The sequence below is a fragment of the Suillus subaureus genome, assembly GCF_016647635.1.
Source record: "Suillus subaureus strain MN1 chromosome Unknown BJ212scaffold_101, whole genome shotgun sequence".
NCBI lineage: Eukaryota > Fungi > Basidiomycota > Agaricomycetes > Boletales > Suillaceae > Suillus > Suillus subaureus.
The window spans coordinates 1-19,333 of record NW_024538657.1 but is presented as its reverse complement, the minus strand read 5'-3'; the positions used below and the strand labels follow the sequence as shown (position 1 = coordinate 19,333).

Here is a 19,333-nt window from a genome sequence, read left to right as displayed (position 1 = left end):
CATCTGTATTGATATGGGAAGCTGTATATGGCATTGTTACAAGTGAAAAGGCTCATGGCTGGTACAAGCATAGTGAATACATTGTGTAGAGAACATACTTTTTACTGATTTTGTGCAAGTACCTTGCAGGCATGTTGAAACTGCTGGCAGTGCTATTTTACTAAGTGGTTAGTTTGTATCACTGATTAACAGCTTAGGTCAGGAATTCTCCATCTCCCTCAGTCTTGTCATCACTCTCATACTCATCATACTCACCACTTCCATACTCCGATTCTCCTTCCTGCCACATATCATATTCAGTCCCGATAGTATGCTCCTTCCCTTTGTCCTGAGTCCCTGAGCTAGGTGCTTCTGGCTCCTCTATCTCTGGCTCCTCATAGGATTTGAGGAGTCCAAGGAGTGGCAGAACCATCAATTTAGTGAAATTGTGGAGGATTCTGGCTTGCTTTTGCCCCATATTGCCAATGACACTCAACACATCCTCTGGTAAAAGCATTACTTGGCTCAACAAAACCACCCCTGCATCTAGCAGGGATGTTTCAAGTTCATGAATTTGCAGTTCTGGTCTTTTGGCATTAATCAGTGCAAGCAACACCCCAATTTTTGGATAGTCTGGCAGCATTGTGTTAGGGATCTGGGCTGCAGACTCGAAGTCATGCTGTTATGAAAACAGTGGAGGACTAGGAGTCTTTGACATGGAAACTATGATAGGATTGGCCATTGTATTTTGTATGGTGACATGGACTTCAGGTAATAATCCTGACCTCAAGTGACAAGGCTTTTTGTTGACTGGGCCATGGTTGAAATTGAGGCAGTGAGGTGGGTTGTAAATTGTTGCATGACCAAGAGCCTAAGGGTATTTTTTATTTTTTTCTGCAAGCATGGGCATGGAACTTACAATCTTTTTAGCCCAGAGAGTCATCTCAGCATGATTGAGATGACAATGGTTATCATAGCTGCTGGTGTGATCTATGAAACAATGGTCATGGTGAAGCTCACATTAAATGTGGCACTTGAGCTGTTTGTATGCTTTGAACTGCATGGAATCCTTATCAATTGCTGGAGGAATATCATCTTCACATATCCTCTTCTTCACTTTGGTGGTAGTCTGTTTGGCCTTGGAGTAACTGTAAATAATTTTTAATTGATGCGACATAGATAATCACTTACTGCTGCATTCTTTACCTCTAAAGCAACAACTTGTGTATGTGCATTGGATGCTTTGTGACTAAGTCAATCCATAGTGATACTGAAATTGTTACAAACTTGGATAGAGTGTTATTCCAATAAAGGAGTCAAGGATCAAGGTCAATCAAGGGCTAAGCCTTATCAAGTCAATGCCTCCCTCAGGAGCAATCATCTAGACTCCCACAGGATCTAGAGTTCAAGTATTAGAGAGAACTGAGTAGATTCAAGTTAAGGAAAATACAAGCAGTAACTAAGGCTTTATATACATAAGAGAATCATACACAGACCAAGCTGGGTGAAGGGTAGCAACTACTAAGAAAGGAAGGTTCATGGGAAAACAAAGTATGAGTCAGAGATAAAGGAGACCATGAGGAATCAGCACAGTGAAAAGGAAGCGTTAGAAGTACAGCCATAAGGCATCTGCAATGATGATGGGAAAAAGAGTGGGTATTGTAACAAATACTTCCACATTGTTTAGGTGAGAAACTTTGCTGTCATCACCTATGAACTTATACACAAGCTGGACTTCTTCAGGTATGCAAGAACACAACTTTTGAAGTCATCCCAAGGTATGTCAGTCTCACCATAAAATCCATGCTTCATGTCACCTGTAATAATGTCAATGTCAAAACTAAAAACTCCAGGGTGTGGTTTAGGATTTTGTCACAGTCTTGCTGATACTTGGGATGACACTGGGGCTTTTGATGATGCCTGGGACAGTTCTGGGATTGGATCCAATTGCATTGGAGGGTACTTGGGAGCTAGAACTTCCAGTTGCATCCTTGCCAGTTGCATTGGAAGATACTGCTGGTATGGAGGCTGGCCAGTGTGAATGAAGTGCAGTGGATAATACTGATGCTGCAAAGGTGGCAGATAGTGCTGCAGTATGTGCAGCATTTGCAGATAATGTTGTATGAAAGGTTGCTGATGATGTGCTGGCAGCTGTGGATAGTGATGAGGATAGTGATGTGGGTTGTGAATATTGCCTGTGCCAGACCGACTCAGAGAGATACTTGACATAGTAAGTGAGGATGGACTTGTGAGGATGAGCTTGTGAGGATGGGCTTCAAGTTCATGTATCAAGCAGTTCTTATAGTTTTTTTCACAGTATTACACCATAATATTTACATGTCCATACACCTGCAGCACACTGTCCATTGGGACAAAAAATGTTTGCTATTTTTTATGAGTCAATCTTGCTGTCAGGTTCCAAGTGCACAGACCATGCTTGATAATATATATGTGTGTTAGTATGAATTACCTAATTGCACATCTTCTCCAATCATGTCACAGTCAATGACAACACCTGTAACTCCCCCAACAAGAGGCCTTGTCCTCCCCTGTCCCACTTCTCCATCCAAAACCTCTTTCTCCTATAAGATGACAGTGAGCAGTGAAGTCTCCAATGATACACTGAAATTGTGTGCCAATTTGTTCAGTTCTAACTATGGTATTTGGGGTGATCAGGCAGTGTTTAGAACTGGTTTGCTCAAGGGAGAGAGAGACTGACTCAGAGGGCTTGGCCTCAGCTCATATGCTGTGCCCCTTACCCAAGTATGTGCCCTTCATTTCATATGAGGTCCAATGATGGTCTGACAAAGTCCAGAGGACTTCCAGAGGAGCATGGGAAATGTCTGGAGGAATGTGGGAGAGTTCTGGAAGAATGCAGGAAGTGCTCAGGAGAGTTCTCACTGCAAGGTAATACTTTTACAGGAAACAGGATGGAAGGATAGGAGGTCCAAAGGTCCAGAGGACAGGAGGACAGGATATCCAAAGGTATGGAGGGCAGGATGTCTGAAGGACAGGAGGATAGGATGTCCAAAGGTATGGAAGGAATAGGGGCTACATCAGATGAAGTCCAATGTAGAAACAAACAGAGGTAGACTACCCTAAGGTAGAGTCAGAGGGACAGGGATTGGACCTAAGTCCAGAAAGAGGGTAAGTACTAGAAAGGCAAAGCTCCAGCCTAGGGAATCAATCCCTAGGCCTGATGGATAGGACAGACTTAGGTGGACCAAAGTCTGAGAGAGGGTTGGGCAAGTAGAGCAGGATCTAAGATGAGAGAACAGGATCTAAAATGATATTCAAACTGAGGAAACTACAGGAGTATCTACAGGGGTTATATACTGGAGAATATCTGAGGGGATCAGTAAGCAAAGGAGCAGGGCTATGTATGAGCATGTGGAAACACATTAGTAAATAAGATGGAACATAACTAAATGAACTCAGAGATGAAGACTTGTACAAGGATCAGTAAGCAAGATGGAACAAGAGGTAACCGAAAACTGGAAAGGCAGAGATGTCTAAATGGAGATAGGCACAGGATATCAGACAGAGGGCAGGAATACATCTGGAGATAGTTATAGTTAATATCTGGAGGTCTGGAGATCTGAGGATCTGGAAGATGAGGTGAATACAGGACTAGGATATGAGGAGGTGAATATAGTCCAGAATCTGAGACAAGGTGAAGTCCAGATGTCTTGCTGGATGAAGTGTGCATAGGGTGGATGGGATAGGGTAGTATGGATCAGGCCAGCAGTGAGGATCCAGAGGTCTGGAGCTCAGAGGTAAATCTGGAGCGGAGTCGATCCTGCTGAGGTATGGAGCACACAGTGGAAGGGGATCTGGGAATGAGTCAGATATGGGGTCCAGACATAGGCTTGGAAGGTGTGGGAATATTATGGAATGTGGGTCCAGATTGTGGAATATGACAGGCAGCTACAATCTCCAAATTTACTGTAGCTGGTCAGTAGTTGAGATGTTGATCATTGGCCATTGCTGAATCATTTACACAGGGAAACAGGTCAAGATGATCAGTGCAAGACTATGATCCCAACGTTTGTCTCACCTGGAGAGTAGTGTTTTGGTAACCTGCTACATCCAAATTGACCCACTTGAGAGTGAGCATCCTCAACTTTATGGACATGCATTTGCCACAGTCTGGGACTATGGTGAAAATAAAGGTAGTTATCTCAATTTATTACAAAGCTCACCTTCTGATTTTGTTAAGTTGGCTGGGTGATGCAGCTTGTCATCAATGAAGCAGTCCATCAGTGTTACATCACAACCCACCTCTTGCAAGCTCTGAAGTGCCATACCTTATTCACCCATGTTAACATCACTGGTCTCATCTCATCTCACCCTGCTGCTTGCAATGCTTTGGTGAAATATGCTGGTGAGTTACAGTGGCTCAAAAAACTGTCTGCATGTTTTGACATTTTTGACTATCTATGATATTGTGTGAGAACAAACAAATGGCTCAAGGACATGCTTATACCACATTGTAGTATGGCTTCAGGGCTTTCATTTGAGCCCTACACCGTGGGAATCGGTGGAGATATGGTGGAGACATAAGGCTTACAAAATCATGACTCATGCGGACAGTTTTTTGAGCACATATTAAAACTATATAAATCATCATTTATGACACCATAACAATCATGCCACCATTAAATAAATTATAAAGTGGTGTCATTATGTCATTTTAAAACCATATCTAACTATACAAACCAAAAATTTCCATATGTCATGGTTATATTCACCATGAAAGCCACCTCCCCTGCTCAAAGGGATAATATCCTCTCTCTTTCCTATTCTGGCCTCTCTGCTTGTCAAATTTCCTCTAGAACTGGAGTATCCAAGTCCACTGTGGCCAAGTTCATCAAAGAAAGTCACACAGACAAGGAAAACTTCTGTGAAGGGTGTCCATCCAAGCTCACCTCTACTGATAGGAGGGCTATTATTCAACATATCACTACAGGAAAGGCTGATAATGCTGTCCAGGTCACCTATTACATCAATTCCACCATCACATTCCCTGTCTCTTCACACACTGTGAGAAACATTCTCAAGACAGCTCATCTCAGGTCAGTAACAAGGAAGAAAAGGCTTTCCTCTCTATCACACATATGCAGAGAGGACTAGCACCCTTCTTTTTTCACATATATACCTTGCCATCTGACCCAATCCTATTTATTGTGGTCTTATATGATCATATAACATGCTTCCAGTCCATGTAATCCAATTCTGATGGGCTAAGGCAAAGGTTAGTCATCTCTGTTTATGTGTGATAGAGAGGAAAGCCTTTTCTTCCTTGTTACTGACCTGAGATGAGCTGTCTTGAGAATGTTTCTCACAGTGTGTGAAGAGACAGGGAATGTGATGGTGGAATTGATGTAATAGGTGACCTGGACAGCATTATCAGCCTTTCCTGTAGTGATATGTTGAATAATAGCCCTCCTATCAGTAGAGGTGAGCTTGGATGGACACCCTTCACAGAAGTTTTCCTTGTCTGTGTGACTTTCTTTGATGAACTTGGCCACAGTGGACTTGGATACTCCAGTTCTAGAGGAAATTTGACAAGCAGAGAGGCCAGAATAGGAAAGAGAGAGGATATTATCCCTTTGAGCAGGGGAGGTGGCTTTCATGGTGAATATAACCATGACATATGGAAATTTTTGGTTTGTATAGTTAGATATGGTTTTAAAATGACATAATGACACCACTTTATAATTTATTTAATGGTGGCATGATTGTTATGGTGTCATAAATGATGATTTATATAGTTTTAATATGTGCTCAAAAAACTGTCCGCATGAGTCATGATTTTGTAAGCCTTATGTCTCCACCATATCTCCACCGATTCCCACGGTGTAGGGCTCAAATGAAAGCCCTGAAGCCATACTACAATGTGGTATAAGCATGTCCTTGAGCCATTTGTTTGTTCTCACACAATATCATAGATAGTCAAAAATGTCAAAACATGCAGACAGTTTTTTGAGCCACTGTATCACCCTCATTATATTCAGATGTTAATACTAAAATTATGAAGCTGCTAATATCAAGGACATTGAATTGGACTTCATTTGTCAACATGCAAAGGGCATTCTGGCATCTTCCCCCATTAGCTATCTAAAGGCCACTCAACTGAGAGGTTCACTCTTCCAAGACAGCTGTGACAACAGAGCTATATCATCTTGTTGGATAATGGACAAACATTGGACATTACCATAGTTTACATATGTTTGGTTCACTTACAACTTTACCTATTGCTTAGCACTCAGTAGACCTCAGTGACTTACTGCATCACTGAGTGTTATACTTGCTGCACATCTGTGTTCACCAAGTTTTATGTTGACCACACTGAGCCTTTAGTGGTGTTGGAACAGTACAAGAAAAAAGGTCAATGGTGCTTGGGTGAGCTTCTCAATGGACATGAATTTCTTGCTGTTTTTCCTATTGCACCCATGAGCCCAGTTCACAATGATAACTAGTATGCCCTACATATCTGATCAGAGAGTAGAAGTTGAAATACCACTGTGTATGTAGTGAAAAAAATTTGGCCTAGTGTTCTGCAAATGGCTGTAGCTAATATCTAGCTTGATCCATCAGACACACCACACTCAAGTTGTGTGTAGATATGAATTGAATATATGGCAGATCCTCCTATGCAACAGACCTGTAAATAAAAGGTGCTTCTGTATGAACCCCATGTCATCCCCATCATCCCCATCCTCCTGCTATATTTCAGCACATGCTAGGCATGCAGCACCATCCACATGGAGCTGCCAGAGCACCTACAGAAAAACCTGTTGTACAGCTCAGGGGGTTCAAAATATGAATTTGTACCCATTGTCCCACTTATTCCCGACAATCTTTTCATGGACACAGTGTCCGATAATTGCCACAGTGGTTTTGACCCATCAGGACTAGGTTGGTTTGGTGAAGGACTTGGTGGTAGTGTTGCCACTGAGGCGAATTGAATCGAATTGAGGTGGGAAATTGCAGCAACTTGACACAACTCAGCACTTACGAGTTGTAATGAATTGTGCCTCATTTGATTCGCGAGTTAGTAATGAGTTTGGGAGTGATATGGACTGAAAGTCCAGCCAATGAGAAGCCAGTGACGCTCATACCACCAACAATGACTATTTGCAAGTAGCTACACAAATCATGTTCTCCCTAAGTGCAAGGAACGAGCACATGGTTAGAATGTAGTCTATGCCATTTCAGGTAGGAAATGTGCATGCCTTCTTTCTTCTCCCCATCACCCAGCCTCCAGTGTCATAACTGGTGTTTCAATCTTCTAGTTGATTCTGCCTTTAAAAGCAGTAGCAGCAGACTGCAATAAGTGGAAAGCTTAATATTCAGTAATATAACATGGACAGGTTACGTTCTGATCCTGTTAAGAACCATGTTGCTCAAGGGGGAGAGAGACTGACTCAGAGGGGCTTGGCCTCAGCTCATACACTGTGCCCCTTACCCAAGTATGTGCCCTTCATTTCATATGAGGTCTGATGATGGTCCGATGAAGTCCAGAGGACTTCCGGAGGCTGGCTACTCTGCTGGAGAGTGCTAGAGGACTTCTGGAGGAGCATGGGAAATGTCCGGAGGAGCACGGGAGAGTTCTGGAGGAATACAGGAAGTGCTCAGGAGAGTTCCCACTACAAGGTAATACTTCTACAGGAAACAGGATGGAAGGATAGGAGGTCTGAAGGTCTGGAGGACAGGATGTCCGAAGGTATGGAGGGTGGAACGTCCAAAGGACAGGACATCCGGAGGTCCAGAAGGAATAGGGGCTACATTGGACGAAGTCCGATGTAGAAACAAGCAGGGGTAGACTACCCTAAGGTAGAGTTGGAGGGACAGGGATTGGAGCTAAGTCCGGAAAGAGGGTAAGTGCCGGAAAGGTGGAGCTCCGGCCTAGGGAATCAATCCCTATGCCTGATGGGTAGGACAGACTTAGGTGGACCAAAGTCTGAGAGAGGATTGGGCAAATCTAAGTTGATATTCAAACTGAGGAACTACAGGAGTATCTACAGGGGTTATATACTGAACAATATCTGAGGGGATCAGTAAGCAAAGGAGCAAGGCTATGTACAAGCATGTGGAAACACATTAGTAAGTAAGTCGGAACATAAGTAAATGAACTCGGAGATGAGGACTTATACAAGGATCAATAAGCAAGATGGAACAAGAGGTAACTGAAAACCGGAAGGCAGAGAATGCCTAAATGGGGATAGGCGCAGGATATCGGACAGAGGGTGGGAATAGGTCCGGAGTTAATATCCGGAGGTCCGGAGATCTGGGGATCCGGAAGACAAGGTGGATACAGGACCAGGATATGAGAAGGTGGATAGAGTCCGGAACCCGAGACGAGGTGAAGTCCGAATGTCTTGCTGGATGGAGTGCACATAGGGTGGATGGGACAGGGGGTTATGGTTCAGGCTAGCAGTGGAGATCTGATGGTCCGGAGCTCAGGGGTAAATCTGGAGCGTAGTCGATCCTGCTGAGGTGTGGAGCACACAGTGGAAGGGGATCTGGGAATGAGTTGGATATGAGGTGTGGTCCAGATGTAGGCTCGGAAGGCGTGGGAATATGATGGAACGTGGGTCCAGATCGTGGGATATGACAGATCCAAGTTTTTTAGTATGCCCAGACTTTATGACCAAATGGTATAGAGTCAGCTGCACCAGCATGGTCAATGCCAATGTCACAGAAGCTCAAGCAGCAGAGACTCTCCGCAACATCTGGATAATGACCAATGAAGATTTGTGTCTACAATGGCATCAACAAGTCATAGAAGACAAACATTTGAATGCTGAGAGGCGCTGCTTAGCCAAAGAAGAAGCAGAGTGGCAGAAGGCTGTACTTGAACTTGAGGAAGCCACAATGAGAGCAGATGAGAGAAAGAAAAACTGTTTCAAGCATTTGCCAATTCCAGTGCAACCACATCCACTTGTCAATGATGAAGAAGCTTTAGTTTCCAAGTTCGCCTTGCGAAAGTTGGACAAGGGTCATTATGTTGAACTATACTATTGGACCAATCACAGTCTTGATGATGTGATGATCAATCATTGCACCCGAGACAATGACAGTATGGTACCTACCAAGGGCAAGGATGGTTCCACAGTCTGGATCAACACGGTGTCATCAAAACCCGCCTCAGGAGTCATTCCAGATTGTAACCTAGCACCGGCTGATTTCTCTCAAGCAGTACCATGCATAGTGGTAGCGCTAGAAGATCGAGATTGGGCTCAGCAAAGAGTTTTAATGTTAGCACAGTTTTGGGGAGCTATCATGGTTCATCACTATTGGAACTCCCATGATATGTTGGCTCAGAAGGCCATTCTCTTGTTCCAAGAAGAACAATGTTGTGCATGGCGCAGCACCATCACTTCAGCCAAAGGAGCATGGGACATCTCGGTCATCAACAAGATGGCCCTAGCACGCACCTTTGAGTGAGTTTATTGGTCATCTCTCATCCGCTCAGACAACCTGAGACCAAACCCCCAGGTATGTAATTTGTAGCCATTTCGAAGTAACCCATCACTGATTGTTTTTCTTTATTTTAACTCATCACAATTATCAAATGTCATTGATAATTCTGTACATCGGCATCACCTTCTGTCTTGTGCATTTGCCTTATGTGTTATTGCATGTGCTGTTTCGAAATCTTGCGGTTGCATTGGCGTTTATCAATTTGCGATCGTGGTCACCTGCATTCTAATCTCATGGCTGTTTACCATCAGATTCAGATCCAAGGCAATAGTTCTTGAAGTGGGCAGGGTGAACAACCCTCCCACAAGTGTTTGAGATGTTCAAGGCAGTCCATGTCTCCACAAGCTTGGCGTCGCTCAGCTTCTCCTGGAGCCAATAAGAAGAGTAGTGGAGTGAGAAACTCTCATGCACCTGCACACCAATTGGGTTTTCAAGACAGCGTACATGGCCATCGTGCCCCAGCTGTCACCACTCACTCCAACAAAGCTCTCCTTTTGCGAGGCTCAGACAAACCACTATGCATTGACTGGCAGCACATGTGAAGCTGCCCCAGTCGACAGCACAACGACAAACATGTGTGTTCAGGATGCTTGGCCACATCTCATGGAGCCCAAGCTTGTTCTTGAGCACAGGTGACACCAGCCGGTCACCCCATATAATCATGCAATATGGGAGAGTCAACTTCATGCTCATGACCTTATCGACATCTATCCAACTTTACCGGCAGGACTTCAGTCAGGTTTCAACATCAACATCCCCAGTATTCATCATACTCAATCCCCGCCTAATAGCCCCTCGCTCATCACCTTTCGGTTTGCCTTTGAGACTATCTTGGACCATGAACTTACCATGGGATGTTATATTGGTCCCTTCACACATGACAATCTACTACATCTTCTGGGTCCCTTTCAGTCCTCTCCCATCTCCATTATACCCAAACCAGGGAAGCTGGGCAAGTTTTGCATCATACAGAATTTTTCCTTCCCCCTGGTCCCTTCTACGATCTATCCCAACAGGTCAATCAACTCAAGTGTTAACTCCGATGATTTCCCATGCACTTGGGGTACATTTGACACCATCTGCACCATCATACGATCACTCCCACCAGGGTCCCAAGTGGCCACATGCAACATGGCAGAAGCATATTGTACCATTCCTTTGCATGCCTCGCAATGGGCAGCTGCAGTGGTCTGTCTCCCAGATGGAGACTTTTGCATCGACACATGTGTCACCTTTGGCATGGGACCCTCTGCAGGTGCCTATGGCCACATCACAGATGCTGGCATTGACTTACTACGAGCTGTGGGTCTGGGTCCACTTGCCAAATGGGTGGATGACCACATCTTTTTTCACATTCAATGAGAACATCTCCTCAACTACAATGCACACAGGAGTGCTGTACATACTCTCCTGGACATTGGAGGACAAATGCAAATGGGAGGGCAGTTGTGGCACAAAGGCAAGGTGTTTGAGGATGACAGCTTCAAAGTCCATGCCAAAGATTGTAGGTTCCTGCTTCATGACCTATCACAATCCTCCTTGCGGGCTGATGTTGATGCAGAATTTGTGTTCACCTTTGCAGACATTGATCACACCTCCTTACCATTGGGTGTCCCTTGGGAACTGACCAAGGATTCAGTCTTCGCCTTCATGGCGTTATACCTGGGCCTGGTCTGGAACCTCATCAAACTTTTGGTCAAATTATTGTCGGCAAAGAAGAATAAGTACTCTGCAGCCATCGCAGAATGGCAATTGAAGCCCATGCATGTTCTCCTCGAGGTCCAATGGCTCTATGGCAAACTACTTCATTCCTGCCTGGTGGTCCCAGCAGGACGCACTTACCTCACCACATTGGAAACCATGCTCAGAATCTGCACCAATCATCCTTTCATGCCACATCACTCTGTTTGCCACCTCAATGACGACCTCAACTGGTGGCGAGCCAAGCTCACACAATCATGTGTCCATCACTCAATCACACAACCCTCCTCTCTCATTGACATTCATGCATTCTCCAATGCCAGCATGTCTGTCAGAGTTGCAATTACTCTCGATGGGTATTGGCATGCCTGGACCCTGCATCCAGGGTGGTCAACACTTGACAGCCAGTGAGACATTGGATGGGCTGAATGTGTGGGATTCAAGCTCCTCATCCACGCCATCCTTAACGGCCATGAAGCACATTCCTCTGACCACTATCGCATGTTCTGCAACAATCAGGGAATTGTCAATGACTGGAAGAACAGTCACAGCAGGAATTGGGCCACTAACCTCATCTTCCATCAAATCCATCAACTCCTTGACTCAGTTGGGAGGGGAACTTCATTCCATCTGTCCTATGTTGCCAGTGCCAACAACCCTGCAGATGGGCCCTCTAGAGGCATCTTTCCCCCTCATCATTTCCTCCTTCCACCCATTATCCTTCCTGGTGACCTCTCAAAGTTCCTTGTCGATGCCAACCTATCAGCCACACCTCTTAACACCCTCGTCATCAATCAGAACCTGAGCTCTGATGAGCTGGTTGTCGAGGCAGACAACTGGAACTGGGGCAATCAACTCTGCAAGTTCCATGATGCTTGGTGGGACTAGAACCTCCTGTTTCCTCGACACTCCACCAATTGTTCCAATGACCACAGTAGCACAGCTGCGTCCCTACAAGTCTACACTAACCCCATCAACTTCAGTCCTGAGACCACACTGTCTGGCTTGGGATCGACTAAGGTTATGGGTACCCACAGTATTGCATTCACGCTTAGATCACACTGGAGCTGTGGTTGCAATCTCAGAGGACAACCTAGACTGTATACTTGTCATCATTGCGCACTCACACACCCCAAGCACGAGAGAGACTTACAGCTCTGGTTTGTTAGTTTTTCATGTATTTTGTGATTCATGCAACATCACCGAGATACAGCGGTGCCCAGCTCCCTTGCTCCTCATCCTTGCCTTCATCACTTCTTGCATGGGGATGTACTCTGGAAGAACACTTGAAAACTATCTATATTCAGTACATGCATGGCATTTGCTGCATGGTCAGCCCTGGTTGGTCAATCACAACCAAGTCTCATTAGCACTGGAGGGTAGCAAATGGCTTGCACCAGTGACTTCGACTCGACCAAAACGAACCCCATTCACAGTGGATCTCATCAAAGACTTACACTCCATGCTAGATCTTGACACGCTGCTTCATGCAGTGGTCTACACATGTCTCACTACCTCCTTCTTCACCATCGCAAGGACAGGAGAGTTCACAGTACCGACACTGTGGGGCTTCGACCCGTCGGTACATGTGAAAGTAGGTGACATGAGGAATGAGAGAGATTGGAATGGTTTTGAGGTGACAGTCTTTCATCTGCCATGTACTAAAGTCACAATTGCTGGAGAAGAGGTGTTCTGGGCAGCACAGTCAGGTGTTGTCAATCCTCAAGTGGCACTCACAAACCACCTTGCCATCAACAAATTGTCCTCAATGGATGCACTCTTCAGCTGGAAACATCATGCAGGCACATGACCCTTGACGAGGACCCAGTTCCTCAAGTGTCTACAATCAGCAAGTGATCGTTTATGCGGCGACTCATTGAAAGGGCATGGGATCAGAATTGGTGGGACTTTAGAGTATCTACTACGAGGCATGCCTTTCGAATCAGTCAAAACCATGGGCCGCTGGAGTAGTGATGCTTTCCTCATCTATCTAAGAGACGTCACACGTCTAAAGAGACAAGGACTTCGTAAGTCCCCAGTCGAGTATGAACAGACTGATATAGTATGTACCTAAAGAGACAAGGACTTCGTAAGTCCTGTACTACATCAGTAAGGAATGTGAGTATCATATAGTGAGACTTACCCCAGTCGAGTATGAACAGACTGGGGAAGAAGGGGAAAACGAGACGAGCGAATGTACCTGGAGCGGAGTTACCGTATTTAGTAAGTACGTTGAAGGTAGTGAACGCGACACCAAACAAAAAGAAATATCTATACTACTATGTTGACGGGTTGATTTCCAACACACCCCCTCAATCTGGCAACAGACCTATCTCATCAATCATTTTCTGGAACGCGAGACGTGCGAGTGGTTTCGTGAGGCCGTCGGCGAGCATTTCGGCTGATGGGATATGTATGAGCTCGAGAGTACCATCTTCGACGCATTCGCGGATGAAATGGTAATGAACGTCAATGTGTTTCGTGCGTGCGTGGAAACGCGCTTCCTTCGCAAGGCTAATGCATCCAGTGTTATCGACGAATATCTCTGTGCCAGGATCTTTGTCATACATTCCGATATCATGCAACAGATATCCCAGCCATATTGCCTGTTTGGATGCATGTGAGAGGGCCATGTACTCTCCCTCAGTTGACGAGGCTGCGACGGTGGTTTGTTTATTGCTATTCCATGATATGACATGATCGCCAAGGGTGAAGATGTATCCTGAAATTGACCGGCGGTCATCAATATCTCGTGCCCAGTCTGAGTCACTGTATCCGGTGAGGACATCTGCATTCTCGCTGTTCTCCCCGAGCATGAGGCAGAAGCTGTGTGTGCCTGCAAGGTAACGTAAAATGCGCAGTGCAGCTCTCCAATGTGCCTGCCCTGGATTCGCACTGAATTGTCCGAGGTGGCTGCTGGCGAATGCGAGATCTGGGCGCGAGACCATTGCAATCCAAGTGATTGCTCCAATGAGTTCACGGTATGGTAGCTTCTTCATCTCTGCAGCTTCTTCATCTGTTTTAGGGCCATCTGCCTTCGATAGGATGGTATTTGGATCAACTGGCGTCTGTACGGGGTTGCATCCGTCCATTCTAAAACGTTTGAGGATCGTGTTGATGTACTGGGCTTGTGAGATAGCGACAGAGTGATTCTTGCGATCGTCAGTGAGCGTGAATCCCATGAGCCAATCTGGGTCTTCTTCCTTCATCTCAAACAGTTTGTGTAGCTCGGCACGAGTCTCCGTGAGTGTCTCGATACTGCTAGAGACAGTAATGGCATTGTCCACATGCCATGCTATGATTGACATGCCTGTCTTCGTATGGCAGGTATACACTGCATGGTCAGAGGCACAGCGGACAAAGTTGCGGGAGATTAGTGCCCGGTGCATATGTTTGTTCCACAGGTGCGAGCCTTGTTTGATCCCATAGAGGCTAAGTAAGAGTTTCGCGACTCTGTCAGTGCCATCGCTGAAACCTTCGGATTGTCGCATATAGATTTCGTGGTCAATCTTACTGTGGAGGAATGCCCCGGTGATGTCGTCTTGTCCTCGGTACCAGCCATGTGAAGCTGCAAAGTGCAGTATCACGCGAAGCGAGTCGAGTCGGACAGTTGGCGAGAATGTGTCACTATAGTCAACACCCGGGATCTGTGAATATCCTTGTGCGACAAGCCGTGCCTTGTACTGTGTGATTTCGCCATCTGGGCCAAGCTTGAGGGTATATGTCCATCGGCACCCTATGACTTTTCGATCCTTCGGCTTCTCGACTAGCTCCCATGTACCTCTTCTCTGCAACATCTCGATCTCCTCATGCATTGCCTTCCACCATTGGTCTGCCTTGGTGCAGGTAGAAGCTGCCCGAAAGTGTTCTGGGGTTCGTTGGCCATAGGCTGCGAGATAAGCGAGCTGGGCAACCTCGCCGACAGTGGTATTTTCAACCAGTGGTGTGTCGGTGTCGTTTTTACGTTGCCTTTGGGCTCGAGTTTCTCGTCTTGCCTTCTGATCATTCTTTTCCCTCTCAGACTTGGCTTTCTGGGTGTCCACTGCTTGTTTCTTCCATGATGGTCGTGTGACACGCTCTGAACGTCGAGGTTGAGCTGGTGGAGTAGCTGGTGTAGGCATTGGGGGTTCTTTGACGAGCATTGGGGGTTCTTTGGCGAGTGTTGGGGGTTCTTTGACGAGTGTTGGTGTCTCATTTGTGGTTGGATTGGCATCTCCATCCATCACCCCCTCAGTCCAAGTAGGGGAGTCAACAATGGTAGTCGATTTTGGCACCCCCTCACTCGGAGTGGAGATATTAGGAGTAGGGACAGGTTCATCGTCGAGTTGGCTGAAGATTTTCTCATAGACTATGACATCACGAGACGAGATGAATTTGTGTTTAGAGGGAATCCAGACCTTGTAGGCTTTAGAGCCTCGTTCAAAACCACAGAGGATACCATCAATGGAATGAGCCTCGAGCTTCTTCCGAAACTCGGGAGAGACTCGGACATGACAGCGAGAGCCGAAAATGCGGAGGGTAGATACATCTGGTTTACGACCATGGAAAACTTCATTGGGGGTAATTTTTGAGAGTGCTTTGGTTGGGCTTCAGTTCCGGACATAGCTTGCATACTCATGTGCTTCGGGCCAGAAGCATTTTGACATGCTGGCATCTTCGAGCATTGCAAGAGCATGTTCGTGTGTGGTTCGGTTGAAGCGCTCTGCAACTCCGTTTTGCTGAGGTGTACGAGGGGCTGAAAATTCGTGTGTGATGCCCTTCTGCTCAAAATAACTTCCCAGTGTCGAGTTGATGAATTCACCCCGCAGTCGGAGCGTACTATCTTGACATGATGTTCAGTGTATGTCTCGAGTCGTTTGATGAGTGCCTTGATGAAGGCTGGGGCTTGGTCCTTCGACTTCAAGTATTCCTTCCACCCTTTTCGACTATGGTCATCAACAATGGCAAGGGTGTAGAGATAGCCTTGAATGGATTTGTCGAATGGACCTTGGAGATCCATATGGATGCGATCAAGAGTTTTCTTTGCTCGAGTTGCGGTAGATGGGAAGGGGGCCTGGGGGTGTTTCCCTTTCGCACATCTGTTGCATGGTGGGAGGTCACCATTGCCTCGGAGGTCCATACCTGTCACGAGGTTATGTTGGGTGAGGTAGCGGAGGTTATCGAGGCTGATATGGGCAAAGCGAGCATGCCATAATTCGAGGTTGGGTGCTGAACGGGTAGAGAGGGCAATATCGTGTCTTGCAGTGGGTGGTGCAATGACACTATGGATCTCGTATAGGTTGTTGGTTAGTCTTCCCTCCATCACAATCTCGCCATTGGGTTTCTTAATGGTGAGTCGCCCATTTCGCTTCGTGATCTCCATCCCTTTTCAGTCCATACGGCTTTCTGACATCAGGTTGTCACGGGCATTGGGACAGTATCGGACATTCGTCAATTTGACGATACGGTCAGGACGTCCCTTCACGGAGACATTAACTAGTACTGATCCATGTCCAAGGACTTGGAGTACAGGTCCGTCTTTCACGATCCCTTGGATATGCTCCTCTGATGGGGTGAAGGTAGCAAAGGCTGTTCGTTCGGTGCATATGTGAGTGGTTGATCCCCCATCGAGGATCCAGCCAAAACAGGAGCGAGAGGGAGGACTGGTGATATAGGATGAGTGTTCAGTGTCTGAGGAATCTTCGTCAGTGTCGCTGACATCATCTTCATCCACAACAGCTTGGTTGGCTTTCTTGCCTGACTTTGACTTGTATTTCCCCTTGTGGGATTTGTCATCCTTCTCGTCCCCCTTATTACTATCTCTCTTCGACTTCTGCTTGTCACGATGGGGTCCCTGACCTTGCTTCACACCACCTTTTGAGTAGCATTCTTTGGTCCAATGACCAGAGATATTGCAGTTCTCGCAGAAAGGTTGGCCTGGTATGGGTGTACGGCTGAGTTTGCTTCGGCCTTTGTTTCCACGCGAGGCTTGGTATGTGGTACTGGATGCGCCTGATTGGCTTGTACGGACACCGAACTCGTCCCTGATTCGCCGTTCGACTTCGACAGATTTGTAATGGTCAGGGAGAGCTGCAAACACATAGTTCCAAGCTGCCGGCATGGATATATGTAGGAAACACACGAATAACTCATCATCGATGTCCCATCGCATTAGGATGAGATCACGGCGATAGCCCTTCATCTTTGCTATATGGGCATTGATGTCTTCCCCGTCATTATATTTGGTGGTGACAAGAGAAGCCATGACGAGTGTCCAATCTGTCGCTGTGGTACCCGAGTATAGCCGTTTCGCATCTGTCCAGATTTCGGAGGCATACTGAAGGTGTGCTAGTTGGGCCATAACTTCCTCCGTCATGCAAGAGGTGAGGACTGAGCAGACGAACATGTTCGCTTTGCTCCAATGGACAGGGTGGTGTCTTTCATTGAGTAAGCTGTGTAGTGGCTGCGTGAAGTCTGGGTCTACATAAATGTGTAGCCCAACGGTCTCAAGTGCACGGTATACAGTGCTTGTCCAGGTTGAGTAGTTGGTAGATGTGAGCTTGGGACGTAGACGAAGGAGATGGGTGAATTTTGATGGGTCAATGGACTTCTTCAGTGTGAAGTGAGTCTCATCTTCGTCAGATGTGTTTTCATCAATGATGTTTGGACGGTGAGGTGTGGCAGATCGCGAACGTGAGGGCAAGCGTGAGTTGTTCATAGTTGGGATTCCAAGGTTTGCGGGTGAATGTGTTGGTTGGTCAAACGTAGCGGGTCCGAGCATTCCAACACGCCCTCGAGGGTCTTCAGTCATGGTTCAAAAACACGTGTTATATTGATCTTGGTGATATGCAATGGGTATGGTATATTTCAGGAGTTCACGATGTGCGAGAGTGTCCGATGGGTCTCGGTAGCGATATCAGTGCCTGCGTCAAGCAGGGCTCATAACCTAAGAGACGTCACACGTCTAAAGAGACAAGGACTTCGTAAGTCCCCAGTCGAGTATGAACAGACTGATATAGTATGTACCTAAAGAGACAAGGACTTCGTAAGTCCTGTACTACGTCAGTAAGGAATGTGAGTATCATATAGTGAGACTTACCCCAGTCGAGTATGAACAGACTGGGGAAGAAGGGGAAAACGAGACGAGCGAATGTACCTGGAGCGGAGTTACCGTATTTAGTAAGTACGTTGAAGGTAGTGAACGCGACACCAAACAAAAAGAAATATCTATACTACTATGTTGACGGGTTGATTTCCAACACTATCTTCGACGACACGCTGTAATCCTAGCGCCATACCTGCAGGATCGTCCAGTGCTGGAACCTTTCATGCGCTATGCGCTTCCATGAAGTAACAACATCGTAAGTTTTGCGTAACGCCTTTTTTTCGGGGTCGAGCTCATGCTAGATGCGTCGTCACGCTCCTTATATTCAGGGTATCTCAGCTCGCTCTTTCCCGTTTTAAGAAAGGCCCCAAGACTTGTTTCGGTCGAAAACCCTGCGGGTTTTACCCAAAACTCTCGTTAAATTTTGTTTCACTCTATTGAACTTTCGTTACTAGCTATTCTCGTGACTCGAAACTTATCATGTTCTCATTCTCGTAGTGTCTTAATCCATTGAACACATTTCTCGCAAGATAAGCATAGAAAGCAGACAGAACTAATTACAATCAATTTCCCTTGCATTCGCGAGCAACTGATTGAGCTCTCGAAGATTCCCAGTAACCATCAGCTCGTCAACTGCTCTTGGGATTACAGGTCCACATATTGTGTAATCTTGCCTGTTAGCCACCAGGTCCGCTGTAAAATCGAGGCGGTCTTGCTTGTAGACGAACTTCAGAACTTGTAGTGCTTCGAGTGTGGTCGGAGACAGGTTACTGCGCCGTAGAGTGCAGGTCTCTTTGCTGGATGAAAATATACGCTCGGAAGGCACAGATGAAGCTTGAGCAGGTAGGACATTCATAGCGACGCGAAATAGAAGCGGGAATGTGTGCTCTTTTTGCTACATAACAATTTCTAATTAATGAAGGAATTGTATGGCAGTAGTACCTCCCAGAAACGAACTATATCTGTTGTGCGCTCAGCCGTTTCGAGTAGTAGACCTGCACCTTCATAACGAGAAAACTCGCACTCAGCATTTTTCCTGTCCTGTTCGAGTTCCTTGCGGATGCGTTCCTCTGTGGTTTC

General features: G+C 46.1%; 1 protein-coding gene across 1 annotated transcript; it reads left to right on the top strand.

Annotated features, from left to right (window-relative positions):
- Positions 1-8,595: 8,595 nt before the first annotated feature.
- Positions 8,596-9,072, top strand: BJ212DRAFT_1211635 (uncharacterized protein; the record flags this gene model as incomplete). The annotated part of the gene is made up of 1 exon (XM_041329240.1): positions 8,596-9,072. A coding segment is annotated over one exon (477 nt), but the record flags the coding sequence as incomplete, so codon positions are not given.
- Positions 9,073-19,333: the final 10,261 nt, after the last annotated feature.